The sequence below is a fragment of the Zalophus californianus genome, chromosome 16 (genome assembly GCF_009762305.2).
Source record: "Zalophus californianus isolate mZalCal1 chromosome 16, mZalCal1.pri.v2, whole genome shotgun sequence".
In the NCBI taxonomy this organism is placed as follows: Eukaryota; Metazoa; Chordata; class Mammalia; order Carnivora; family Otariidae; genus Zalophus; species Zalophus californianus.
The window spans coordinates 61,682,846-61,709,701 of record NC_045610.1 but is presented as its reverse complement, the minus strand read 5'-3'; the positions used below and the strand labels follow the sequence as shown (position 1 = coordinate 61,709,701).

General features: G+C 64.0%; 1 protein-coding gene across 8 annotated transcripts; it reads right to left on the bottom strand.

The window, feature by feature from the left end:
* Nucleotides 1–1,018: 1,018 nt before the first annotated feature.
* Nucleotides 1,019–25,989, bottom strand: ASPSCR1 (ASPSCR1 tether for SLC2A4, UBX domain containing). 8 transcript variants are annotated; one of them, XM_027626571.2, is made up of 17 exons: nucleotides 25,347–25,647; nucleotides 24,925–24,980; nucleotides 24,570–24,664; nucleotides 23,489–23,603; nucleotides 22,052–22,152; nucleotides 14,808–14,865; nucleotides 13,797–13,870; nucleotides 13,110–13,500; nucleotides 6,994–7,133; nucleotides 6,707–6,788; nucleotides 6,333–6,399; nucleotides 5,526–5,588; nucleotides 4,926–4,978; nucleotides 1,757–1,808; nucleotides 1,454–1,523; nucleotides 1,199–1,374; nucleotides 1,019–1,118 (listed from the first exon to the last, which is right to left on the bottom strand). In XM_027626571.2, the coding sequence occupies exons 4-17, from the start codon at nucleotides 23,528–23,530 to the stop codon at nucleotides 1,105–1,107; spliced, it is 1,383 nt and encodes a 460-aa protein (XP_027482372.1). In that variant the 5' UTR covers nucleotides 23,531–23,603; nucleotides 24,570–24,664; nucleotides 24,925–24,980; nucleotides 25,347–25,647; the 3' UTR covers nucleotides 1,019–1,104. The 8 variants fall into 8 exon arrangements, with proteins under 8 accessions (XP_027482372.1, XP_027482375.1, XP_027482377.1 ...); XM_027626574.2 differs by having other exon boundaries at nucleotides 25,364–25,647; XM_027626576.2 differs by lacking the exon at nucleotides 25,347–25,647 and adding an exon at nucleotides 25,128–25,309.
* Nucleotides 25,990–26,856: the final 867 nt, after the last annotated feature.

Genomic DNA, 26,856 nt, shown 5'->3' with positions numbered 1-26,856 from the left:
TCTCGGGCCCGCCTCCCTGTTGCCATTAATCACCCAAAGTCAAGTTGCTTCAAAGCCTCCTGGCCTGCTGGTCCACGCTGCTGGAAGGGAAGCACAGCTCGGGGGAGACCGCATGCGTGAGAGCCCTGCCAGGGGCCACAGCAGGGGCCACTGAAACCTGAGCCCTCACACGAGGCCGCTCACTGGGAGCACAGAACGGTGCTCCTGCCACGGGCCCGGGAGTGTCGCTGTGGGCAGGGCCTGCTGGTGGAGACGAGCTGCACGGGACCTGTCAGGAGCTTGGGGTGGTGTTGGCAGCCCTTGGATATGCGGGGGCCTTGCCGCCCCCCCGCCCCGCCCTCCACCCTGCAGTACCCACCTTGCTTTAGCTCTGACACCTGCCCAGTGACTGCAATCAGGACACACAGAGCTGCAGAATGTCCCCTGGGGAGGGACACCAGCCGCCCCACCCACCGCGGGAATGGGGGGGGGTGCCCTGAGGACCTCCAGGGGCAGCCTCGCCCACACCTGAGCAGGGCTGGGGGGCAGGACTGCCCTCCTGGATTTAGCCCCGCTGACTGCTTCCTGCACCCCCCCGCCACGCTGGCCCCCCCAGCTCTGCTCCCCGGCCTCTCCTCGGGGAGCCCGTGGCAGTGATCAGACCTGGAGGGAAGGCTGAGGCTGGCCGGAACCCATGCGCGCAGCCACTGAGAAGTGCGCTCAGGCCGAGGAGTGCGGGGCCAGGCTGCCCTCGCCAGGCGTCCTCCCAGCCCCTGTCCTGGTGCCCTGGGCTGAGGCGGCCCTGCCTACACGCAGCCCCGCAGCTAATGCCTGGGGCCTTTCTCGCACGGGTCCTCACGGGAGCGGTAACTCGTGGGGTCAACTGGGTGAAATCAGCGGCTCAGGGAGGACCCCTGTGCCTTTGTTCACAGGCACGTGGCACCCCACCCAGGCCCACCCAGGTCCAGACCCACTGCAGGACCAATGGGCCCAGGGGACAGAGGGGGCCCTTTTCTGGAGAAAGGACGACAGGAGGATCTTGAGAGAAGCTCACACCTTTATTCCCGTTCAGGGTGGGGAGGGGTCCTGCGGCCGGCACACAGGGCACATCCGGGCTGGTGGCGCTCACCTCTTGCCGGCTGCAATGTGAACGCCCGAATGACCTCGGGGTCCCTGGGTCGGCAGCCCCCTCCCTCTCCGCTGCGCCCTGCTACGGTACCTGGCAGCTTCAGCCACTTGGGCACCTTGCCCAGATCCCTCCTGACCGGCTGGGCCGTCCCGGGGCTGGGTTCAGGGAGCCCCACTGCCCCTGCCTCGGCCATTGGCTCCAATTCAAGGGGTGCAGGGTCAGGGGCTGACACCGGGGGTGGGGTTCCAGCAGTCCTGGACATGCACCTGTGGACAGAAGGCTGGGGTACAGGATGGCTGACGCGCTAGGGCAGGGGCTCTCCCCTCCCCCACTGCCCGCACTCACCTGGCCACCAGCACGTCCGCCGCAGACGGGGAGACCGTGTGTTCCAGCAGCCGAGGCTCCAGGAAGAGGCCTGTGGGACACCGAGCCCACCCTCAGGCCACGGAGGGGGCCCCCCCGCCCATTATTGCTCTGCTGTGGGAGGGGACAGGGCCCAGGCAAGTGGCTGTCCTGGTAATAGGGTATCGGGCACAGATCTCCCTCCCTGACTGGAAGGAAGTCCCTACCCTGGGGCGTATGATGAGCCAGGACACTGGGCCCAGGGCCGGCCAGGCATGATGGGCAAAGAGAGGGGCCCCCACCCACCTGTCAGTTCCTCGGCTCCAAAGTGCACAAGGGCCGCAGGAAAGAGATTTGCCTGTAGGGAGAACAGGAGGCAGCTCAGGGCACCAGGCGGGCATCATGGATGGGCAAAGGCCATAGGAGAGGGACAGGTGGGCTGCACCCCACTTTTGTGGTGGCCTCTTGTGGGGCACTCACCGGGACCAGGGCTCCGCTGAGGAGGCTCACAGCCCCAGCCAGGTCTCTCCTGCAAGCGCAGTCCACTGCCCAGCACCCCCTTGAGCTGCCCCCAGCCCAGCAATACCAGTCTGCCCTCTGGCACCAACCCCAGGGCAAGCCAGGCCGGCTAGGAGACCACCCCAAGCACCAAATGAAGAGGAAGTTCCTGTAATGTGTGCAAGCTGGGGGAACCAGGCCCGGAAGCCCCCACCCTCAGCAGAGACTTCAAGAGACCGACAGGTCAGAGAAGATAAAGGTGGACAGAGAGACCGCACGGAGGGGACAGGGAGGTACGGAGAGAAAAACGGACAGCACAGGTCGGAGAACAGAGAGCGCAGGGGTCTGCGGCCACGGCCAGGTGGGCCACCTTCAGGCTCAGGGGAAGCGCCCAGACCTGCGGAGAGCGGGGACCCTCGGCTGGCCCAGGCCCAGGTACGGGGAGTAGGGGGGCTCCTGGAGCCAAGGGGCTTTGAGCGTCCTGGGCAGGGAGGTGCTACCCAGGTCAGCTACCTCTGAGAGTTCGCTACCCCAGACCCCCAAAGCCCACACTCGAGTTCCCTGACTGGGGGAAGAGTGGGGGCCAGGCAGTGAGAAGCCCCGCCCACAGGGAGGGCGCTGTTGGGGGGGCGGGCCCCCACACCCCAACCCAGGTGGGCTGGGAACTGCCTCTCCTGTCTCCTTCCCTGGGGGTAGTGGTGCAGGGTTCCTGCTCAGGTGTGTGTGAAGGATGACACGCAGGGAGCTGAACTCAAGGCTGCAGGCGGGGACCCCAGGGTCTACCACTCTGCACCTGAGGACTAGGGCTGCAAGCCCTAAAGCTGGCCAGAGGGTCCTTGTCCTCCGCCCTCAGCGGAAGGGGCAGCCACCAGGTGAGCCCTTGCCCTCCGCTCTCTTGGAGGAAGCTTCAAAGGCCAAGCCTAGGTTCCCGAAGAACAAAGCTGAGGACAGGCCAGATCTGAAAACCCCACACCCCATCCCGACACTGGGATCAAAGCCTCAATTCAGAGGCACTGCCTGCACCAGGGCCCTGGAGGCACCAGGAGCCAGGGAGCAGGAAGGGGGCACAGAGACCACAGTGTCCAACCCTCCCCAGGAGTCTCAGCTTGGCTGACCCTCTGGGCACCGTGGCCACTTCCAGTGAGCACAAGAATGTTCCACCTGGCACGGCAGCCTGGGGGCTGCAGGGCTTCAAGCCTCGAAGGACCCCTCTCACCAGCCAGGAGTCCTCCGGGGCCCTTGGGGCATCTCATGACCCCAGCCTCCCACCAGAACTACCCCACTCGCTTGCTGGCATCTTTGGGATTCCAACCGAACAAGGGGTGAGCAGACAGCACAGCAGGCCGCCATGACCGCCAGGAAGGAGACCCTGCCCCTCTGCTCAGGCAGAGAAGGTCTACGCAGATCATGGCCGTCTTCAGGACCGGCTAAAGCTGACCCCTGGACCCTACGTGAGGCCGAGGGCAGAGGGATCCCCGGGGCTCAGGACAGCACCAGCACTGAAGGAAGCAGATCTGATGGGCACCGGGGGCGCCTGCGCCCACCAACGGCACCCCCACCTCTTCCCACACCCTTGTCCACAGCCCCACCTTCCCCCGCACCCCTCTCCTGGCCCAGTGGCTAAAAGGGGCAGCTGGGCCGCCGTCCCTCACACCTACCGCAAGCTGTCACTCTCTGGAGCTCAGGACTGGCCCCCCGGCAGCCTCCCGGGCAGCCAGCAGCCAGAGCACAGCCCTGCCAGGGACATGAAAGCCGGCGGCTTCCGCGCCCACGCCTGCTCACCCACACAAGGGAGGAAGACTTCCTTCCCCGAGCCCTGCCAGCTCTCTGATCGCGGGCGGGCGGGGACGCCACCCCGCGCAGAGGCCCCCGCAGCTCCAGGCAGAGCTGATGGATGAAAGGAGACAGCTGCTGGTAACAGGGGGCAGAGTGTCACCAGGAATCAGGCTGCTCAAGCAGGAGGACGGGCAGCACCCCAGGGCCCCCAATTGGGGTGGGAGGGGCGGCGGGACTGGGCGCTGGTCCCCCTCCATCCCAAAGCATCTCCTAAATGCAATGTTTATCAACAGGCTGGCCAGCGAGGCAGGGCGGGATGGAGGAAGAGGCCTAGCGCCTCTGGGGCTCCTGGGGGCTGAGAAGGGGGAGCTAGTGGGGGGGACGCAGCACCCTGCGCCCGCCCACCCTGGCTCCTTTCCTTGGTAAGCTTCCAGCCTCTGTGGGATCTTGCCCCATGTCCCCCACAATGGTGGCAGCCCCAGGCAGGAGGCAAACCCCCTTGCCCCAGCTCAGACCTCTGCAGGGCCTGCCGGCCACTTTACAAGGCCCGGCCTCTGGTACTAATTAAAATATCTGAGAAGACTTTGAAGAGGAAGCCATTAGGCCAGAGGGCCGGGGAGGCCCCAGGCTACCCTCCCAGGGCCAAAGAGACAGGACATCCCTCCTGTGGCTCTGGAAGGCAGCCCTGGGCCGGGCAGGGCACCACACCAAACCCACGCTCCTCACCTCACCTTCAGGAGCTCTGGGGGCCATAGGGAGGGTCGGGCGGAAGCAGACACCAGCTAGTGGGGAGGGCACAGCGCCCATTCCTGGCAGAGGCCCCGGGGTCCAGGGGAAAAGGCAGCGGCCCCTGCGGCCTGGGGTCGAGCTAGCCTGCCAGCCACCACCCCAGGGCCCTGCAGGCAGCCAGCCACCTGCAGGTGAGGCCTCGGACCCCTGACCCTCTGGGGCAGGGAGCTCCACGGCCCGCAGGCCGTCCGGCTCAGGAAGGCTGGCAGCCCGCCGGGCAGGCCCCTCCCCACCGGGGCAGGAAGCGGAGGAGGCTGGAAAGCCCCAGCACCAGCTTCAGAGGTGCTCTGCCCCCCGCCCAGTCCACCCGTCTACAAAGCGTCATTATCCTCCCGACCGAGGCTCACCCTCCAGAGCCAGGCCCACTGCACCTGCATCCCCGGCCCCCTGCGCCCCGCCCGAGTGCCGGTACCTGAAAGAGGGTCAGCGTGGGGTCATCCAGGACACTTTTTGGAGGAGTGATGACTGCAGAGAAATAGCTGTCTGGGCCGGGAAGTACCCTTCCCCCACCCCTCGTCCATGCTCCCCAGGGAAGAGAGGCCTGATTGGGGGGGAGGCCCAGGGCCCACGGCCTCAGCTGGGGTGTTTCCAAGGGGCCCCCCTCAGCTCACAGCCCTCTGCCCACCTCCCTGCTGCGGCAAAAACCCTGGCCAGGGGGCCTAGGGGCTCGGTGGCCTGGGGTGGACCTACCTCCAGGGAGCCCATGCCCCACACAGTGCCCAGCACAGCCCAGTGGCCTGACTCCTCCCTACCCAGATGCCCTTGGAGGGGGAAGCTCCTAGAAGCCTGGGAGAGGGGGGGCAGGCTGGAGGCAGAGGGTGCAGGGCTACTGAGGTGGGGCAAAAGCCAACCCCCCTTCCCAATTCCCACGGTCCTTGGACTTGGCCTCAGATACCAGTGGGGTTCACATGTTTGGGACAGCCCACCACGATATTGCTTCTAGGGGGAAAGCTGCTCCAAGCCCCAACTGAGAGGGATCGGGGGTCACTGACGCCCAGATGCTGGAACTCACACAGGTGGAAGGGCAGCTCAGGGTTCCCCAGGTGGCTCCTCACAAAGTCCTGCAGATCCCCCACTAGAGAACGGAGCACAGGATGAGCACAAAGCTCCGTGGATGGGCACAGGCCCCAGCTGAGACCCACTCCAGGGCTGGCCCCATTCTAGGATGGAACAAGCCAGGTCCCCCCTCTGCACAGAACCCCACTACCCTGCAGGCCCGGGCTGCCCCAGGCAGCTTCCCGCCTCCGCCTCAGGTACTGCACGACACCGTTCCCACCCTCAAGCCAAATTGAGGCTCCAGGGATAGAAATCCAAGTTTGTTCCTTCCACAGCACTCCCAGATGCCCGGCCTGCCTAGGCCCCCACCCTGCTGCAGGAGTGTCCCTCCCTTTGCCTCTTAGCCTGCCCGCCCTCCAATCCTGAGCTCTGCCCTAGTGAGGCCGAGGTCTTGGGCATAGGTCACCGAGGACATTCAGGACTGGCGGCACTGCTGCATTCCTTCCAGGCTGCAGCCCCAAGCCAGAGAGCCCTGGTGTTGGGGGGGGTTGGGGGGGGTGCTCCTCTGTCTCACCTGTGCCCTGAACAGGTGGGCACATGGGGGCACTCAGCACCTGGGCACCCCAGCCCTGTGCCCACCCCCGACATGCTCTGCAAGCTCACAGTCTGCCCCAGAGATGGCAACAACCCAGAAACTCCCATGACCCCCAGAGGCCAGGCAGCCACAGTCCCATGGCCTGGAAGAAAAGAAGCCAGGAGGCGCTTGGAGGGGCTCAGAGGGACCCCCCCCTCCCGCCCCAGATGCCCAGGCGGGGCCACTTACCTGTCTCGTTAGGGCGGAAGAAGCCCTGCAGGATGTAGCGGTCAGGGAACAGGACCCTCAGGACCACCTGGGCCACAAGGAGCCAAGGTGTCAGCAGGAATGGCCAAAAGTGGTCCCGCTGCACCCCTAGGCCCACGATGGCCAGGTCCCCCGACCCAGGTTAGAAGACACCAGGCCTGGGGCAGGCAGAAGGGCCAGCTACCACCCCACCCTGGCCATCCCTGGCCTGCTCCCTGGCCTGCCAGACACGAGGGGCTGGTCATAAACCATAGCCGTGCAGGCCTTGTGGGAAGCGCGGGTGACCCCAGCCAGGGGCGCGGGGGTGAGGCACGTGCTCGCTGCAGGTCCCCCCCAGCCCCAGCCCTTCTCCATACCTTAGGGTAGCGCTCCAGCTTCTCCCTCATCTGAGCCTCCCTGAAAGCCCTGGTCACTAAGGGCGCTTCTTCCAGTCGCTTCCTGCAGGGGGAGTGGGTGGGGGCGTGAAGGTCTGGGGTCTCCATGGCCAACCCAAGTGGAAGGTCTCCACACCAGGCTCCGTGGGCTATTCCCCACATAGGGCCAGATGGGATGGGGGCCCTGACCCTCAGACATGCTACTGAGGATGCGGGGGCAGGGAGACGCTGACAGGGCCGCCGACAGGGCCGCCAACGGGCACACCCACCGCTCACTCTTGAGCTGGGCCAAGCGTCTCCTCACGTCATCCACGGTCACTTCGAAGAACTCGTCCGGCAGCTCCGCAGGCCAGGCCTGGAGCAGCTCCTCCAGGTCGGGGTGGCACACCACAGGGTCCCGATCCACCGGCTGGTGGGCAGAGGGCTCAGCTGATATAGGGCCCCCAGAGCCCACACTCCTGACTGTGGGGCTGGCCTGCCCGGGCCTCACAGCTGGAGAGACCACGCAGACCCCTGAGCCAAGCCCATACCCTCACTGGCCACCCCGGTCAGCCTGTGGCCAGGGCCAGAGGGCCAGGACTGGAGACCCTCCTTCCATGCCTCCTGCTCAGCCACACGGACACAGAGACCCTCACTCACCGGCAGGGCATGGGGCCCTGGAGGCTCAACACAGCCAGGTCAGGCTGGCCAGGCACCCTCCTGCTGGGGGGCTTGGGGAGTGGGCTGAGGGCCAGCCTTTCCCAGCAGCTCCTGTGCTCACCTCCTGTCTCCATGGGAACCTCCCTGTTGTCATGGTCCCCCAAATAGCAAACTCGGGGAGCATCACCCCGGTTGAGGCCACATCAGGGGCTCCCCAAGAGGGCAGGGGAAGCGACAGCCCCCAAATTAGAGGTTTGGCAGAAACCTGCCAGCCACTGGCCCCACGGCCTGGCTGCCCTCAGCCCACCCTCTGACCACCCTGGAGACGCAGAGAGGGGCAGCATCACTTCTCATTGGCGGCAAGGAGGGAGAAGGTAGGAAATCGTGAGGCAGGGTTTGCTTGGCCCAAAGCGCCGCCAGGGGGTAACTGCCATTATGAGTCACGTGGCCACGGCAGTGGCACACCTCTCGGCACCAAGGCTGCCATGGGGGGGGGGGGGGCCAGGCCTGACCGGGGCATGCAGGTCCCGGCCCAGGAGGCCACCCTCTGCCCTCCGCCTCCCACCGCCTCTCTGTACCAGGCCGTGGGCCCGGCAGGCTCTGGGAGCACCCTTCCCCAGCGGACCCTCCCTACAGCTGTCCCCACAGCCCGTCCTGCTCTGCAGGCCAGGCTCACCGCCCCAGAGACCGACACACCTGCCAGGGTCCCTAAGGCTAACTCCCCAGCCACGTCCGAGGCCTTGATCATCCACCCTGGCAGGCCTTAGGTCCCTGTGGTCCGGCGAGTGCACAGCAGGGCCAGGCCTCGCGAAGCACCTCCCCGCCCAGTGACAGGAGGCGGGCTCTCATCAGGAAGCCCCTCTGACCTGGAGGCACGGGGGCAGAGCAGCTGCCAAGGGCTGGCTGAGGTTCTGGCAGCAGGGCCTGTAGGTGGCTGGCCGAGGCCCGTGGGGGCTGCCCCTCTGAAGCCACAAGGATCCCGCGCCACTGCGGGCAGTCTACACCAGAGCTTTTTATAACAAGATGCCGGGCGCCAGGCTGCCCCCCACAGCCATGGCGCCTGCATTCCAGAAGGGCCAAGAGCTGGCCTGGGCGCCCGGGGCGGGCTGCTGGGGGGAGCGAGGGCAGGACGTGGAAGCGCCTGAGCCGGGCACCGCCGTGTTCCTTCAAGCACGAAGCCTGCAGGCTCACGCGCGGGCCTAAGGCCACCCTGTCCCGGTCTCTCCCTTGGAGGGCCCAGCCGTGGGGTGGCGTGCGGCCCGTGGCTGAGCGCTCAGACCTGACCGGCAAGGCCAGTCCCAGGGAGCCCTGCCCACTGGGTTCTCGAGGTCCCCCTGGGCACTTCCAGGTCCTGACCTGGGGTGTGACTGTGGGCTGCTGGCAGTGCTGATGACCCCAAGGCCCACGGCCCGCTCCCCAGGCCATTTCCAGAATGGGGGACACCAGCCACTGGCTCCGCGCTGCTCAAGGGCCACGGACTCTCTCGGTCAGAAAACAAAATGGACAAAATCCTTCTGGGTTTTGGATCTACTTTTGATTCCTTCCCTCCTCCCCCATCTCTCTCTGCTCCAGAAACCTGTGTGTCACACGGAGGCCAGGAGCCGGGCCCCACGCAGGAACCAGAGTGCTGGGGCAGAGCCACCAGCAGAGCCGGGCGCCAGACCTCCTGATGTCCTGGCCCAGGCAGGCCCTGTCCCGCAGGAACAGACCGAAGTCCGCGACCGGGCTGTTAGGAATTACCACCCTACTGCCCAGTGATGGAGGGGGGAGCCAGGCAGCTTGAACACCTCCGCGTGGCCTTCCACGGCAGAGGAGAGGCGCTGGGGTCGGAGGGAGCTGGGGAGGCTAGAGCTCAGCGGCTGCCAGGCAGAGCCCGGGTGCTCACGCCCCACGCTGCCAGCACCCTGCCCTCCTCTGCCGTTCCTTCTCCCGCCGTTCCTGGTCCCGGCAGTCACTAGGCACGGCTCCCGTCCTAGGCGCGTTTAGGGAGAGGTTTCTGGATGGACAGCACAGCTCTAGGAGGAGACGTCCTCAGGGAGAGAGCACGCATGCGGCGGCAACCATAAGGGACACCTATGGCGGGACGGGGGACAGGTGGACAGAGAGCGAGCAGGACAGGTCAACGGCCGCATCTGCAAAGTGGGTAACACTGGCCAGGAGGCCGGGGGGCACAGGGAGGGGCAGGAACACCCTCTGCGGCTGACGACAGCCCAAGGCTGGACAGATGCTGGACAGACACGCAGCCCATTCAGAGGTAGGGACGCAGGGACCGACCACCGGCTGCAGGCGGCCGGCAGACGGTGACCTGCTTCGCCAGGATGGGGCGCAGGAGGGAAGCTGCGGAGGAGGCGTGGGGCCTTGCCTGCCCCTGGCCCCACACCAGGCTCGGTGCGGCCGAAGGCAAAGCCCGGCACCGGCGTGGAGGGCCCGGGAGGGCCGGGCAGGCTGGGCGCTGGCCGACACCCTGCAGCAGCGGCCTCGTGAGTGGCCGAGCATCCACCGGGCACCTGGGTCCCCTCCTGTCGGAAGTGGCCTCACCGCTGCTGAGGGTTCATTTTCTTGACAGTAATTTTCCGGGACGTGATGACACACAGAGAAAAAAATGTAAAACCGACTTGGGGGTGACCTCAAGCCCAGATTTTCCAGCTTTCCTGTGAGGGCTCTTGTTTGTCTCCCCCACTCCCAGCCCAGACTGTCCTCTGACAATGGTCTTTGGTCAGAGAGAATGTGAAGCGTTTCCCCTTGAGGCTTGGAGCTTAAACGAATCAGGACGTGAGGGCCGCAGGCCAAACCTCCCGAGTTACTCACGGAGCCGGCGCCCTCTGCCCGCCGCAGGGCTGAGCCAGAGGGCGAGGCTGGGCCGGGTCCGGCAACCACCCAGAGCAGTGAGCAGAGGAGACGAGGGAACGGGGGGCGGGGGGACCCACACGCCCATGGCATGACCAGACCACTACCACCGTGGACGAGACATGTGAGCCCCCCAAAGTCCGGAAGTAAGCAAGTGCAAGCTATGGCGTGGGGTCTCCTCAGTCAAGAGGCCAGCAGCTGCGCCCGAGGAGCCCAGCAAGCCACAGAGGGAAGGACGCCACGAGGTGGGGAACAGTCCCGGAGAGCCCTCGGGTCCAATCAAGGCGGCGGCCTGAAGACAAGCCCCCCAGGCCCCGCTGACACAAGGCCGCCCGGACCCGCCTGGCCCTACCTGGGCGTCCGGGGCTCCCTGTGTGCTCATTCTCCACTACGGTGTGCAGGCTGGGCTCCTCTCCCCCAAATCCAGCCGCGACAGAGACGGCTGGAGGGCACCTGCTGCGTGACCTGGCCAGCACTTTCCAAGCCACGACCGACCTGCTACCCAGCCTCAGCGGCATTCCGATTAAGGCCACGGCCGGGCCCCTGGGGGGCTGCTGGAGCCTGGGGACGGCCATAAACACAGACGGCGTATAACTAGGACAAGTTCAAACCATACCCTGGGCCCACACATGCGGGGACAGCGGGGCGTGCTCACGGGAGGACGTTATGAGAGGTGCCGGAGGGCAGCGAGGAGCACTGCTCGAGGTCTGCTCTGACCCCCAGGCCCTGGCCGGGCTCCTCCCAGCCTCACGTGCTCTAAACCTGCCCACAAACCAGGGAGCAGGGACGGCCAGAGGCCAGGCTGACACCTGCCTTGAGGTGCAGGCAGAGGCACCAAGGGGTCCCAGGTCCTCTAAGGGGGCAGACCAAGCCCCACAGGGTGAGGGGCAGGCAGGGGAGGCTGCCGTCAGCCGCCCGCCCTGCCCAGGGCATTGGAGCCTTTGATCAGAGACCCCCATACCGGCTGGGGGGCGGGGGGTGGGGAACGCCTGCTGGGATTGTGGCCCAGCCGTGCACAGGGCTGCAGGGCGGCCTCCCGGGCCGGCGGAAGGACTTCAAAGGACAGGCCAGGGGCCGCCGGGCAGCCCCAGCCCCTGCCCGCACCCGGCTCTGATGGCCAGTAAAACTACCTTCTAATAATTAATGTTCTGACATCAAAGGCAAGAGCCGCCCGGGTCTGTAAACCATCCCAGTTCTCAGCCGAGGACCTGCCTATATTTTATCCTGTCTCTTCTGACTCTTTATTTAAATCCAAAACCACACACAGGCAAAACATTAATGGAAAACTTGGAAACTCCTTTTGATTACCAAAGTGTACCTTTGAAGTTCCCCCAAAAGTTCCGTTTTGTTCCCTTCTTCCCTCCCCCCCAGGGCTGAAAAGGGACACAAAGCAGACACCATGTGGCTGGCCAGCCCTCCGGGTGTGGGGCTGTTAGTGACAGGAGGCACGAGGCAGGCGGGCAGGCAGGCGGGGGACGCTCCACAATCAGGCAGCTGCTGGGGCGCCCAGATCAAAGGCACACGCTGCTGGCGGCCAGGCGGCCCCCCCCCAGGGACCCCTCCTGCCTGGGGGCCCCAGGTTCAGAGCCCAGGGAGGCACTGGGACCCTATGCCCAGACAGCAGCCACCTCCAGGAGAGCGGAACCAGACCCCCGCCCCCCCGCAGATGTCCACAGGGCCATCTGCAGCTTCCCAACAGATCCAGAGAGCCAGGGCCTGCCCAGGCCAGCAGGAGCCAACGGCCCACAGGCCGCATGCCCCGAGTCCTCTGTGCCTTCAGTGTGGGAGAAGGGACAGCCAGCCCTGGCCCCAGGGCCCAGCCCCCAAACGCAGGCATCCCCAGGAAGAGCAGGCTGGGACAGAGTCAGACCCCAACCACACAAGTCTGCTTTTGGCCACGGATTCCAGGCCCAGGTCACAAAGGCCATGACAGTGGGGACTGCAGATGAGTTTCTGACACAGCCCACACATCAATGTGGGGGCCAGGGCACCACCACCACTGTCTCCCCAGGACGGACGGTCACGGGACTCGGGACTGGCTCATGCCCCCCCAGCCCTGCCCCATCTACTCAGCAAGGACACACGGAGGGTGGCTCAGCAACGGAGCAGGATCAAGTCCCAGCCGTGTGCCCCTCTGGAAGGAAGCAGGCTCTGTTCTACAGCCGGGTCTTCCCTGCCCACCGCCCCCACAGGCACCGGTGCCCCTGACCCTCCAGCCTCCCCAGATGTGCGACCTGGAAGCAAGAAGGACCCAGAAGAGAGAGGATGCAAGTGGGTGTGTCTCAGCACCAAGAACGGGTCGTTTTACTCGCGAACCACGGATGCTCAACTAAAACGTTAACTCCGACTCACAAGGAAGCTGTTAATAATATGTCACCCAAACAGGATCGCTCCCTGGAATGCAAGGGTGGCACGATGGGGGGGAATCTACCCAAAACCTCACCAGATGAAGGAACTGAAAGAAAGGAGGCCTGCCCTGCATGCCCACTAGCCAGCGGCAGGAGACCGCCAACCGGATGCATGGACCTCGACTCAGAAATACAGACGGCACGGGCCAGGTGATGCCAAAGCTGCCTTCACGTCAAAAGCCGGTCAACAGGCTGGCCCAGGCACAAGGGTGGAGGGTGACGGCTCCGAAGCACTGCCTGGGACGGGTACTCAGAGCCCGCACAGATGCTCAGGGCCACCAGGCAGGTGGACTCTCCTGGCCGTGACCGTGTTCGCAGGGACACGCGAGTTAATCAGAATCTATCACACTGCACATCTAAAATCGTGCCTCAACGAAATTAAGAGAAAACAATCAGTTCCCAGAGATGACCACACCCCCATCCACCCTGCCGCACCCCCAGGCTAACTGAGGTCAGGAGGAAAGAGCCCCAGCACCCAGCCCGTTTCTTACCGGCTCTGGCCGGGGCTCCTGGCCAGGCCTCGACTTCTTCGGCTTGGAGGGGCCTCCAGGGCTGGAGAAGGACTTAGGCAATTTGGCTGAGGGCGACATCAGAGACCTGGCTGACCCGGAGGGGCCCCCCAGTCGCTGCCCCCCACCTGAGAAAGGGACAAAGGGAGCGGGGGCAGGCTCCCTGGAGATCTGCTTGGCTTGAGCATCCACACAGCCGGCCCCCGAGATGCCTGCTTCATCCTGATGGCTCACGTCCCCCTGGCTGAGCCCCGCTGAACCCAGCGGAAGCAGAGGGCTGCCGGCGGCCTGGTCGGCTGACAGGGAAGGAGTCGGGCTTCCTGGGGCTCTGCTCCGGGCGACCCCAGCAGAGCTGCATCGCTTCATGGCAAACCTGAGGGTGCAGACTCAGAGAGTGAGGGAAACCCCACACAGAGCCCTCTCCCTGCTGGGTCTGACTCTCCTCTGGCAACGACCAAGCCAACCTCAGCCCCCCGAAGGTGCTGTCAGCCTCCACCCCACCAGCCGGCCACTGTGGCACAGGGTCCTGGGCAGGAGCGGCCGTCAGGCAAGGGCCCCAGATCGAGGGGAGAAGGCCGTGGTGGGGGTGGGGGCACGTTTTCCGTCACTTTTCCCTCTTTCCCTTCAGACCCCGTTTTCCCATTCAATGTAACTCCGAGGCTCCCCCACCTGATGATGGCGCTGCCTCCCGTGAGGCCTAGGGACCGGAGCGTCGTGGCCTGCAAGGCGGCTCTGCCCGTCACCTGTGAGGAGAGAACCGGACACATGGCTGACCCCTCGTGGACAGCGCTGCCCACCCGGCCGCCCCGGACAAGAACACCTCGCGCTGGCTCCCTCGGCCTGAGCACGGTCATGTCCAGCCCCCGTGGGACACCAGCTCCCACACCCCAACCCGCACCCGAGTGTCTGCTGGCTGGCCTGGTCTGCAGCCGCCACCCCACCCCAACTGCGGCCTGGGCGGGCACGGCTCAGGCCTGAGTTAGCCACATCTGGCCGGCTGACCACCTCTGTAGGCTGACCCGACCACGACGGCCTCGATCCAAGCCCAGGTGCCCGAGGCCCAGCGTCTATCTCCTCTGGGGGAAGATGTGTCCCACCAGGTGCCCCCCACCGACAGCCCTGGGACCCCTGCCCCGCACAGCCCCGTGTCAGGGAACCTCGAGCGGGGATAAATAGGTGGGCAGGTCCCGTCCACACCAGGGCCCCTTGGGGACAGTGGCCACCCAGGGCCAGGGAAGGGCATTCGGCCAGGGTCAAAACAAAAAGTCCCTGTGAGCCAGGGGACCCAGCGCCAGGAGGGTCCCCCATCACGGGCGGGCGGGTGGGGACAGGCTACGCCCGCACCGTGCTGCACTCGGTTTTGAAAAAGATCAAAACACGGAGCAAAGCAAATATTTATTAAAATGAAACCACTTTTGTGACTCTCAGGCTTTGAGAGACGCTGGGAAAACAAACAGGGCGTCGAGGAGGTTTGGGGAGCAGCCCGGGCGGCCCGTGGTTAGCGCCAACGGAGCCGGCACTCTGCTTTTTTCCATGAAACACATCACGCTTTCAGAGGCTGTCTCCCCGGCCACTGCTTTGAAGGCGGGTCTGAGAGAGTGAATTTTCCAGATTGGAAAGCGGGGCTGGGCCCGTGTGGTGACTGGGGGCCAGGCGGGTGGGGCCGGGCTGCTCACCTACCTCATCCCTCATGTACACACAGACCGGGCTCGCCTCACACGGCTGCTCCAGACACTCCCTGCGGGGGGAGCAAAGGAACCCTCACAGCCAGCCGCGGGGGCCCTCACAGAGCACCCCCAGCGCGGCCCCGCAGGACAGTGCACCGGGCCCAGCCGCTGCAGGGTCACCAGAAGGAGGCGCTCGGCCACTGGCAGGGAGCCACTTGCCCAAAGGGGGAGCTCACAGTCAGCTGTGGGGGGCTCACGGTCGGTTGTCGGGGGGGGCTCATGGTCGGCCGTGGGGGGCTCACGGTCGGCCGTGGGGGGCTCACGGTCAGTTGTCGGGGGGGCTCACGGTCGGCCGTGGGGGGCTCACGGTCGGTTGTCGGGGGGGGCTCACGGTCGGCCGTGGGGGGCTCACGGTCGGTTGTCGGGGGGGCTCACGGTCGGCCGTGGGGGGCTCACGGTTGGCTGTGGGGCCAACAATGAGGAGGAGGCCTGGAGCCCTGTGATCTGGGCTTCTATCTGAAGCCGTCCCCCACGGGGCACTGCTGATCCCTGAAGTGCCAGGAGCAGCTGGGGCAGGCATCCATTACGTGGGCAGAGCCCGCAAGCCGGCCTGTCAGCCTGCAGCCCGCACCCAGGGTAAGAGGGGCCGCGATGCAGGAGGGCCACGGCGGTGATGCCCCTTCGGCAGCAGGCCCTCACACCCACGTGGTCGAGCAGCACTGAGCAGAGGGCTCCCCACAGCCGCTGAAATCGGCACCCCCACAAAGTGCCAGGAGAGCCCGCCCCAGCCACTGTCACACACACAGGCTGGGCACCAGGGCAACGCGGGGGCAGACGGGCCAGAAACACCACGGATGCTCCACACAGACATGTCTTCATCGTCCAGGAGATACCAAACGGACCAGACAGCCCCACCCCTCAACACTGCCACCCAGGTCACCAAGGGCCATAGCACCTTCCCTCTTCTCGAGGCCATGCTCCCTGGGAAGATGGCGGCGGGCATCCTCCCCTCGTAAGCAGGGCCCCGAGACAGGAGGGAAGAGCCCCCCAAAGGCGCAGCTGGACAGGCAGGCATGCAGGCGCACACATGCTCGCTCCCACACACGCCCGCGCAACCCCTGACCCCAACTCCTGCTCTGTGGCCCTGTGCTGACCGTGGAAGTTACAGGGTGCAGGCCGACAGAGGCCTGGCTTTGGAGCCCTGAAGCTGCTGGTGCCAAAGTGAGGGGACGTTCACTTCCGTGTTTCCCAACACGTCGCTGTCACACCAGCCCCTGTGAATGCCCGTTCAAGACCACACCTGGAGTGCCCCATCCGGTCCCCCTCCTCCACACAGGGCGAATCCGAGGGGCAGGGCCCACCAGAGCGGGAGGCCTGGAGTGACGGCAGGCCCCGCGGCGCTGCCCCGCCAGGGCTCGTAGCTTAACACCCAGACGTGCCAGGGAGCAGAAGACTCAACAGCTAAGCTGGTGACCAGAAGCAGCAGGGTCTGCAGCTGCACACGGACACTCTGGACGCACCCCGTCCTCAAAACCCGGGATCCAGTCCTCTGGCTCGACTCGGCGTGGTGTTTTCCCCTCTCTTCCTGTTTGCTTTCAGGTTTTGCTTTTGGGTGCTGCCCAGAGCAGAGACCCACAATCCAGAGCTAGCTACTGGGACCCATGGAGGAGGGGCGGCCCTGCTCCTGCCCAAGCCTGGCCAGCCCTGTTGCCTCCCAACACCCCCACAGGAAGCTGGGGGGCCCCTCGGCTAACAGCCCCCCATGGAGCTCACCCCGTGCTCTCCTCACACGCATGCCTACAATGAAGCTGCTCCCCAGACAAGGCTGCCAGCCTCGACCAGAGCAACACAGGGGGCTGGCCATGAAAGGTGTGAGCTCGCGGGCACAGCAGGGCCAGGGAGCCCCCACCAAGACCCCCTGAGCCCAGGCCTCAGGAAAATGGAGGACCCCCAAAAGGCCCACACACTCTTCTCACTGAAAGTCAGACAGAGGAAAAATGAAGGAACTTCAGTTGAGGGAGATGTGTCCAGCAAACAAGGTCCTGGGGCAGAGGGGAAGAGAGGGGAGTCCTGGCACCATCTGGACTCAGAAAGCTGGCTGACCACACGCTGGCCATGCCGACGCCCACCACGCTCGAGGGAGTCCTCTCTGAGCTCTCAGGACCTCTGGCCCGGCATGCTTTCTCCAAGTCCTTCCCCGGGCACCTGATGCCATGGTGAGGACCACAAATCAGAAAATGACAGGAGCGGGGCAGTGCCCGGGGAAGGCCTGCCTGCCTCTGTGCCCTCCAGGCCCCCGCACATCAAACGCCAGCCAGGCTTTGATGTGCAGCTCCTCCGGAGGGATCGGATTCCCTGTGTGGGGATCTGAGGGAAGGCCTGTAAACAAGCCAGGGGAGGGGCGGCCGCAACGGCTTCCGGACCTTCCCGGCCAGTGAGCAGAGCTCTCCCTCCAAGAACAGCGCACCGGGGACCGGGATGGTCCTGAGCTTCGGCCCGCTGCTCCCTGCAACAGAGACCTCAGCAAAGCCCCAAGGCTCTTGGAGGGAGCTGGGCCAAGGGCCTCCTGAGGACGACCCTGTGCCCCGACCTGCTCCCACGCCCCACGCCCAGGCAGAGCCACAGGCATCACTCAAGGCCAGGCCTGGTGTGGAGCCTCCGTGGGCGCCTGCCCGCCCCGCGGCAGACGTCACCCAGCCTGGCAGGAGGATGCTTGCTCCACCTGAGGCCAGCAAACGTGCTCCTCTGGTCGGGCCAGGGGCCAGTGGGCACGCCGGGCAGGGCAGAGGTTCTGTTGCTGTTGGCTTCACAGATGTTCTGCACTCACCACAAACGTGCTAGCCCCACAGGCATGAGACGTCCGTCCACCTGGGGCCAGCTCCCGGCAGGGCACTGGGCTGGGGCGGGGGGGGGCAAGCCGGGTTTCTGGAGACCTTTCTATTTACCTCATCTATCTGGGCCTGACCAAGATGGGCCGGTCCAAACACAGGTGTTGCCAACACAAGCCTGCCACCGTGTTCCCCAGGCCAGAACAAAATGGACAGAAACCAACCCAAACCAACAGAGCTGGGACTTCAGGCTCAGCTGCCACCGGGAGGCCCACCTCAGGCAAGGCCACACCCCAAGGGGTCAGGCCACACGTACCCCAACACAGAAAGGAGATTAGGGCCGGAGGGAGCCACAGGGTCCCCTCCTCCAGGGCGGACTGAGCAGGGGCGGCTTCAAGAGCGAAGTTTCCTTTCCTTCCCAAGGAAAGATGGGGGACGGTGGCCAAGCACTCTGGGCGAACACCGTCCTCAGCAGGAGCATGGCTGGTCCCCAAGCTCACAGGCAGCCCACCGTGCCCTGGGGTCACACAACCCTGAGTGAAACACGCAGACAGCCTGCCCTGCCCAGCGACGTCTGAAGCCCTGTGTTTCCTACCAGTGAGTGAACGGCGCTGACACAGAGCGCAGGCTCGGCCTGCGTGAAGCCAGGCGGGGAGCAGAGGGACCCCGGGCACCAGGGAAGAGCCTAGCCCGGGAGTCGCAGGCCCGGAGCCCCTCTCCCTGCAGCAGAGAGCTGAGAAGTCGGGAGGACCGGCCGGTCCACATGGAGGCGAGCACTGTCTGCAGCGGCTCTCAACCCCACATACAGCACGCACGCAGGGAAGCCGGTCCCAGTGTGAGACACGCCAGATTTCAAAGCCCTCCCTCCAACAAAGAATGTGAAAATACCTCATTTTCCTGTTAATCACGTGTGCAAAGCCTAACATTTCGGACACACTGAGTCAAGTCAATCATAATTCTAAAATTAATTGCACCCGTTCTTACTGTTCTTTGATGTGGCTACCAGAAAAGTCTGAGCTACCCTGTGGCCCGCACGTGTGGTACAGGTGCATTGTCCAGCGGCCACTTAGTTGATCAAGATGCTGGTGGTCAGGGCAGGGCCACTGTGCAAAGGAGCCCCCACCTGACCACCGGTGGCCCCAGGAGGCTGTGCTCCCCTCCAACAGTTCCCTGCCGGCACACCAGCTGCTCTCTGACACTCACCTCTCCTAAAAGCATCAGCCAGAAAAACCAGCTTCCCGCACGTCCCACTCTGCGGAGACTCGGAATTCCCAGAGCCGCCAGCCCCCGGCCAGCACGGGAGCCGTGGGGAGTCAGCGTGTGTCGTCCCCCCAGGAGGGTCTGTCGGGGGGCCACGCACGTGTACACATCCGCAGCACCTCTACATGGCGGGCTGCCCCCGCGTGGTCCCAGTGCACATCACCAGCTAATCAGGTGCAGGCCGTGACCCGGGGCCGAAGATGCCACCTGCCCTCCCTCACGTGAATCCCGCCCTGTGGTTAGTGAACACCAGCTCCCGAGAAAAGCTGCACAACCTTTGAGATGAAACTCAGCGCAGGGCCTATCTGCTGGCCTCGCACCCTTCCCCGAGAATGCACCGCCAGCGGGGACCTGGGGGCCCAGACGGGCAGCTGGCCAGAGCTGGTGGCGGACAGGCGCTGGGAGGCCGCTTCTAGAGAGAACGATGCGCAGGATGCAGACTGCTCCGTGCACAACAAGGGGCACCCACGTGGGCGCACATTCATGGGCACCCCCGTCGATTAGAGATGCTCAGCTCCTCCTGGTGTGAGGCCACTTCTCCCAAGAGCTGTGTCCACCCCATTCGGTTCCTCAAACTCCATCGGCAGTTTCCCCAGCAGGCGGTCCTGAAAGGCGCATCGCCACAAGGGATGCTGATTCCTTTAGGATTTCAGTTTCCAGTGCAGCTCGTTTTGTTTTTAGTTGTACCTATGGGTGCCTCCTCTGGAGGGAGCATCCTCACGGCAGGACGGCCGGGCTCCCTGACTCTGGGCTACTCCTCACCAGCCAGGCCCAGCTCGAGAGCAGGGCCTGGTGTGTCCCCACCCCCAGGCAGGACTCCCAGCCCGCACCACGTCCCGCTCCTCCCGGCGGACCCCACCTGCCCTTTGGCGGAGCAGTCTCGGCAGCCTCCTCCGAGCACGGGCGATGCCAGGCCTAGAAACGGCTTTGTTCCATCCTCCCCTCTCACCGACACTTTGACAAATAGGTGATTCTAGAATAAACAGTTTTCCTACAGTTTTTGAAGGCCCTGCTCAGCCGCCTTCCCAGTGCTGTGGCCGGGGACCTGAGGCCCTTCTGCGGGCCTGCCGTGTTTCTGAGCATTGGGAATGGACCCTTTGACCGCAGCTCCTGGTGCTTCACAGGGGGGACTGGTCAGCCACAGCTGTGTGTGCCGAAGCCCATGGGTCTGAGGCCCCGCTGTCCTGCTCACTTGCCTGTGGGAGCCACCGGGGTGGAGGGGGAATCACGCTCACGTATGCCCCCATTCTTGGAACAGCACCCCCAGTCCAGAGAGCCCAGAACACCACACCTCCAGTACCAGCAGCACAAAGCAGGAGGGGAGCTAAGGCCCCTGCCTCCTTACACCTCATCTATCACTGTCTCCCCCCCTCCCTTGCCTCCTTGCCCAGCCATCACCCACCCCACCCATGATCCCGTGCAGCCACTGCCTGGGCTCTGACTTGTATCTTTACGAAACCCTTCAGTGTTGGTCTAGGTGCCTTTCAGGAGGAAGAGCAACAATACACATTATCCCGTGAATCCTTCCTGTTGCTCATTTCTGCTGCAGGGCCTTTGCACTTGCTGTCTCCTTGGCCCAGAAGGCTCCTTCCCAGATCCTGGTGCAGCTGAGACCTCCCCCGCCAGCCAGAAAATGTTGCCCCATGGCCTCCCAGGGTGCCCTCCCTTCTGCTCCGTGACATCTTCTTGTAGCTCTGTACCCCGGCTGCTTGCTGCAGCCCCGCCAGGCCGGAGCGGTCCAGACGAAGGAAGGACAAACAGACACAGCCACTGAGGGCAAGCACCCGCAGCCCCGGCCCCTGAGCTTTGAGGAGCACCTCCCCCTCCAGGTACCCCATCCTTCCTCCGGAAGCAGGGTAATAGAAGCCCGGCCTCACCCAGCTAATGGGAAGCACAGGTCAGACAACACACCACTGGCAGCGCAGGGAGGCCACCACTGTGGCTGGCCAGCGAACGGGGGGGCTGCCAAGTCCTCCCTGGAAGCACCGGGGAGGAAGACAGGCTGCCAGGGCCCAGGCTCGGTGGGGAGCGGAAGGGAACCACGTGGTCTTGGCACAGCAGCCCCCACAACCATGTCATTAAAAGAACCAGCACACTGGGGCGCCTGGGGGGCTCAGTCATTGAGCATCTGCCTTCGGCTCGGGTCATGGTCCCAGGGTCCTGGGATCGAGCCCCGCATCGGGCTCCCTGCTCAGTGGGAAGCCTGCTTCTCCCTCTGCCACTCCCCCTGCTTGTGTTCCCTCTCTCGCTGTGTCTCCCTCTGTCGAATAAATAAAATCTTTAAAAAAAAAGCATTTAATAAATAAATAAATAAAAGGACCAGCACATCAGAAACGGGAGGAGCCCCAACAGAACAGCTCAGGTTGCGGGGGGGCAGGAGTCCGCTTCTGGGACAGCAGGGGCCATGGGCACCGCGATCAGTGTGGGCTGTCCTATGGCGAGGCTCTGTCACCAGGAGGGCCCTACCCGGAGGCCCCTCTTCCACACACACAAACCTCAGGGCCAGGCCTGTTCTCAGGACTGGAGACACATTCGCTCACCCCATCCTCACATCGCCCTTGGGAGGCCCACACACAACCAGCCCGGGGCCACACAGTGACCACCACACCCTCCCACGGTCCCTTCCACTCTGCGGGCCAAGACTTTCACAAGCGGACAAAGACTTCCACGCCAAAATGAAAGACCAACATGTAAAGTGCTACTGCTCTGAAGCCTTCAGAAATAACATTTAAACCGTTAATTACCAGATGGAAACAGACACATCAAATACCATTAAGATTTTCTTTTTAAACGTGACCCGTTTTCACGACAAGGAAGTTTTATACCTAAAGCATTGGTCCACTGAGGAGCCCAGAGCCCCCTGTTCCCTCACTGCTCACTGAGCCCCCCATAAGGATAGAAGCACAGCTTTGCCCTTCCAGGAGGACACAGATCGCCCCGTCATGAGAGGAAACCCAGTAAAAAAGATGAGCTGCGGGCAGCCAGGACCTGCTGGATAGGCACCTCCCTCATCTCAAACCAGTCCTCTCACCAGGATCACAGAGCCCAAAAGGTACGGCCTCGGGCCACGGCAAACCGCAGGGCTGTGGCTCTGGACCAGCCCCACTGACCCAGCAGCACCCTCTCCACACAGTGGGGCAGAGCGCAGAACCTGCCCACGAACGCTCACCTGGTCTGTGCAAAATGGCTGAGAAGCTCCCAGAGCGTCTGGCCCGAACAGAAAGTGTCTTGCAACCTAGAGCCATCATCCAGCTGCAGAGCGATGCGAACCTGAGGGGTGCAGGTGTAGGAAACCAAGTCAGGAAGGAAAGCAGCTGGCCCACCCCGGGCCCACGTCCCAGTCTCAGGGCACACGGGGAAGAGAGCCCTGTCCTTTGGGGCTGCAAAGACCTTGTGGGCACATGGGAAGCTGCCCCCTGAACACTCCGCAAACGTCTGCTTGTTGCTGTAAGTTGCCGTACCTGGGGTTAACCTGTCGTGCAGCAATAGATCACAAGCGTGGTATGTCTCCTGAGCTTTCTTCACAAATGAGCGCAAGTTTGCAGCTTTGTGGTTAACAACTACGTCCGTAAGTAGGGACTTGGGTCTATAACCCAAAAAAAAGAAATTCCTCTCTGGTCCCTCTGCAGAGTGACAGACACAGTGGGGCACACATGCACAGAGCCCGGAGGCGAGCGTGTGTCCAACACCCACAAGCACCTCCCTCAGCCCCACCTGTCACGGCTGAGCGCTGGGTTCTCCAGTCCTACTACCGCTCTGGCCAGACACATGGTCAAGGGCACATCTGCACCGAATCCCAATAACAAAGGGGGAGTGCTCTGGGTGCAGGTGCAAGAGAATCTTCCTATGACCCCCAGCAGCCCCAAGGAAGCCCCAAGGGAAGTCAGGGTTCCTTCCACTTGAAAGTTTGAGAACCACAGTCATGAGAAAAAGAGGGATGCTGGGGCCAGTCCCCACCGCCCAACTCCTGGTGAGCTCCAGAGAGCTGACGTCCTCAGGGGCCAAGCTTCCTTGCCTCTTGACAGGGATGGAGGCTGCCTTCCCTGCAGTGTCTGCAGGGCCCACAGAGACACACAGAAGTGAGCAACCAGCACTGTGGTCGTCTACACCCATGATGACCGTGGGGTCGTCCACTCAATCTCTAGAACCTAAAAGCTACTGATATGGTGGACCACCGCAGGCCGTGGTCCAAGACTCGGGCCGTGGTCCAGGTGAGGCCTGTGAGGTCCTCCGCCCAAAACTAGGCTGCACTCGACATCCCACAGAACTCTGCAGGCTCCAATCGCTTAGCGATTCTATGACCAGAGTCATCAGGCTGGGCAAGTGCTGCTGACAGAGCACAAGTAACCTCCCCCAGAGATATAAAGTCAGAGCAAAGACTGAAAAGGCTCACTTCCAATCCACTGCTGACCCCCAGACAGCAGTGTGGGTGTGAGGACACGGGCCTCACCCAGCACACTGCCCTCCATTTACCCTCACGCTCCTCCAACCGCTGCAACAGACCATCCTGTCTGCTCAGCATGTCGAAGCATCCTGCAGCCCAAACAGCCTGAACGAAAGAGCCAGAAGCAGCAGTGTCGCTGGCCGCTCCCTGAGAGCCACCTACCATGTTCTCAGGCCCCTCGCGGCTCCGGGAGATGGGCACCATCTCCAGCTTGGCATTATTGGGCAGATTGGCAAATCTCCACTGGAGAGAGAGGTCAAGCACATTCCTCTGAAACCTGCAAAACAAGCCACAGCTCACAGGCTGCCCTGCAGATCCTAACATAGGCCAGCTTCCATACAGCGCCTGGCACAGCCCTGCCAGGAGCAGGGGACAAGCTGAGTGATGTGCATGTCCATGCAGCCAACTCCCCAGCCAGTGCCCCCAAGGCTGCAGGAACAGAGAGGTACAGCCCGCAAGCTTGCAGGGACAGAGCGGGTCCCTGTCTGCAGTGGGTCTTCCAATGAAAAGAGAAAGTGGGCACTGACTCAGCTTCGAGCATACAGGGACAGAGCAAGAGGGAGAAACCAGAAACGGGTCACCCTCTGGGGCAGACCAAGGGGCTGCCCACCCCACCAGGCCTAAAGCAGCAACAGGCCCAAGTACAGGCTCAGAAAATAAAAACACACCCGGGGCAACTGAGGGGCGTGTACCTAGCTCTGCTCAGAAAGTTCTAACCTGCTTCTGACAGGTGTGGGGGGGGGGAGGGGGAAAGAAAGAGCACACGGCTCTGTAACAGCATGCCAGGGGACAGCCAGCCCAGAGCACAGCCCTGGGATTCTGAGTGGCAGCACTGGCGAGGCCCAAGAAAGCAGGCTCCCGCACCACGGGTTCCTCTCTGTCCCTGATGTGAAGACACCCGTACCGTTAAGACATGCTGCTAAGGTGAAAAGCTCCTCAGGCGGGACAGAAACCCACACCCTACCAAGGCAGGGTTCTGACCCTTTTGTTGTTTTAGACCACTTGAGAATCCGGTGAAAGCCCTCTCTCTAGAAAAATGCCAACGCACAGAGACCCATGCATGCAACTCCAGGGCCGAGAGGCTGCCAGAGCCACCCAGTTTGCTGAGTTTTTCCCATTTTTCTGCAAGACCACGTCTTCTTGCCCTCAGAGCCCCACCAAATGCACAAAAACCCTCTGCAGAGACCCCTAAAAAAAGACACATCCACAGCCTAACCCCCCGAACCCGGGAATGTGACCTTACTTGAAAATAGGGACTTTGCAGATAAAACTCAGTTAAGGATCTCGAGATGAGGTCATCCTGGATTGGGGTGGGCCCTAAATCCAATGACAAGTGTCCTTATAGGAGACAGAAGAGGAAAAGACACACAACACAGAGGGAAAAGGCGGCCTGAGAAGGAGGTAGAGGCTGAGCGCAAGCCCGGAAGCTACCAGAAGCTGCGGGAGATAAGGGAGGCTCCTCTCCTGGAGGCTTGCAGGGAGTGTGGCCCTGCCAACTCCTTGACTTTGGGTTTCTGTGAGAAAATGAACGTGTTGGCTTAAGCCCCAGGCAGGGCGCTGGGGAGGGGTGCACGGACTTGGGACCCTAGCAAACTCACTTCAGATCGTATTCGCTGGGGTTGAAGTCCTGTCGGCGGCACGTGTCCTCCAGAACCTAGGAGTCAGACGACAGGCCTGTGAGCCCCCGTGTCTGGCCTGGTGGCTGGGTTGCCATCTCTTGATGAGCTAACTGGCTTTGCCAGACCAAGCGCAGTCCAGACCCCATGCTGGACTGTCCACTCCACAGATGCACACACCTCACCTGCAACTCCTGTTCACCCTGCCTGTCCTCACGGGGCCTGCCTCGTCACAGCCCACCACCAGGCCTCTTGCTACGCGCTTTGGGAATAAAGGTCAGCCTCGGGCCCCACCGCCCGCAGGGCTTCACCGTCCTCCCCACGAGTCGCCGGCACAGACGGCCCCCCGCTTCTGGGCCCCGAAAGCACACTGCTCAGTCCGCCACCGCCCCACCCCGGCGTACCCTCCCGGTACGCGCACCGGCCCCTGGACAGCGGGGCCCGAGAAGCCTCTTGAATGCAACAGCTGTCCCGGAGAAAGTGCAGCGAGTGACTCAGCACATCAGTTCCCAGGCGCCAAGGCCGCACACCCAGGGGGACACCGGGCCGGAGGACGCCCCGAAATGGGGACACGGCTCGGGACTCTGTCGCGGACTCCGTGGGGCGGAAGGAGGTGCGGCCCCCCGACTCCCGCCAGCCCGACCCCAGCCCCGCGGGGACCCGCGGAGCCCCAGAGCCGGGAGCCCTGCGCGGAAGGGGGCGGGCCCGCCGCGCCAGCAGGCCGCTCATTGGCCGCCGCGGGCCCCCGCCCCTCAGGCCCCGCCCCCGTGGCCTTCCGGAGCCAACCGCAGGCGCGGGCCCGGTACCGCGCCCCCGCCGCCGCTCGCCCGGCCGCCGCCACGGCCCGCCGCCGCCGCACCTGCAGCAGCACGGTGCTCGGCGTCACCTTCACCGTGTGGCGCCGCCCGTTCGGGGCCAGCACCGACACCGCTGAGCCCCCGCCGCCAGCCGGGGCCGCCATCTTCCGCTCACGTGACCCGCCGCCGCCAGCTCGGCGTCAAACCACTTTCTCGCTAACAGCCCGGACGCACAGCCACGCGGTGGCGGGGCGGAGCCTGGGGGGCGGAGTTAGCGCTCGTTTCCGGGCCCGCCCCGACGTCTGGGTCCCGCCCCCGACTCGGGCCCCGCCCCGACGCCTTATCTGAACCCCAGAGCGCTAGCGGCGCGCTTGGTCCGCCGCGGACACCCCAACGGGCGCCGCGTGGCTGCGGGCCGCGAGTTCGCGTGGCCTGGGCTCCGGGTTCCCACCGGGCCACAGCGCCTCGCCGGCCTGGGCCTCGATTGCCCTTCGGCCTCCCACCCCCCCACACACACACACACCCCCGTCTCCAACGCTCGCCCACCTGCCCCACTTCCTGCCCACTTCCCCCCAGTCCCCTGTGGTCACCTCCGCCTGCGGCCCTGGGGGGGTGGTGTGAAGGTCAGGGACCGGCTCAGGGTAAAGGTCGGCCACAGGCTCCGGACCAGAGAGAGTGCATTCGCTGAAAGTCGGAGACCTGCGTTCTACACGCTGGGTGCTGGACTCGCTGTAACCAGCTGCTGTACGCTGAGCGAGAACTTGTCCGCGATTCCAGCTCCCCGCAGTGGGAGTCTGTGGAAGGTCGGGGAGGAGGGGCGCGTGGAATCCTACTACCCCTCCGGTGTGGGTGCTGTCTCACCTTCACATCGGTGACACACACCTCTTGCGAACCCACTGACTGAGGAACACAGACACGTGCCTGCAAATGGAGGGAAACTGGGGAAAGTTTCAGGGTAGCTGCAGCTCCAGGGACACCCCTCGTGGTCCAGCCTCATGGTCCAGGGTCCAGGCAGCAGTGCAAAGCCCAGTGTGACCTGAGTGTCCCACTGAGCCCTCTCACCATTGGTGAGCCCCTCCCCTGAGGCCACAGAGCATCACAGGACATTGGCGATGTC

What these genes read in the sequence shown, in the direction of transcription:
- ASPSCR1 (XM_027626568.2), bottom strand. Translation starts at nt 25,903, where the DNA reads ATGGCGGCCCCGGCTGGCGGCGGGGGCTCAGCGGTGTCGGTGCTGGCC. An exon ending in AGGAGCCCCGGCCAGAGCCG is followed by an intron (nt 7,134 to 13,109) that starts GTAAGAAACGGG and finishes TCTGCCCACCAG; the next exon opens with CCGGTGGATCGGGACCCTGT. An exon ending in GCCCAGCTCAAGAGTGAGCG is followed by an intron (nt 6,789 to 6,993) that starts GTGGGTGTGCCC and finishes CTCCCCCTGCAG; the next exon opens with GAAGCGACTGGAAGAAGCGC.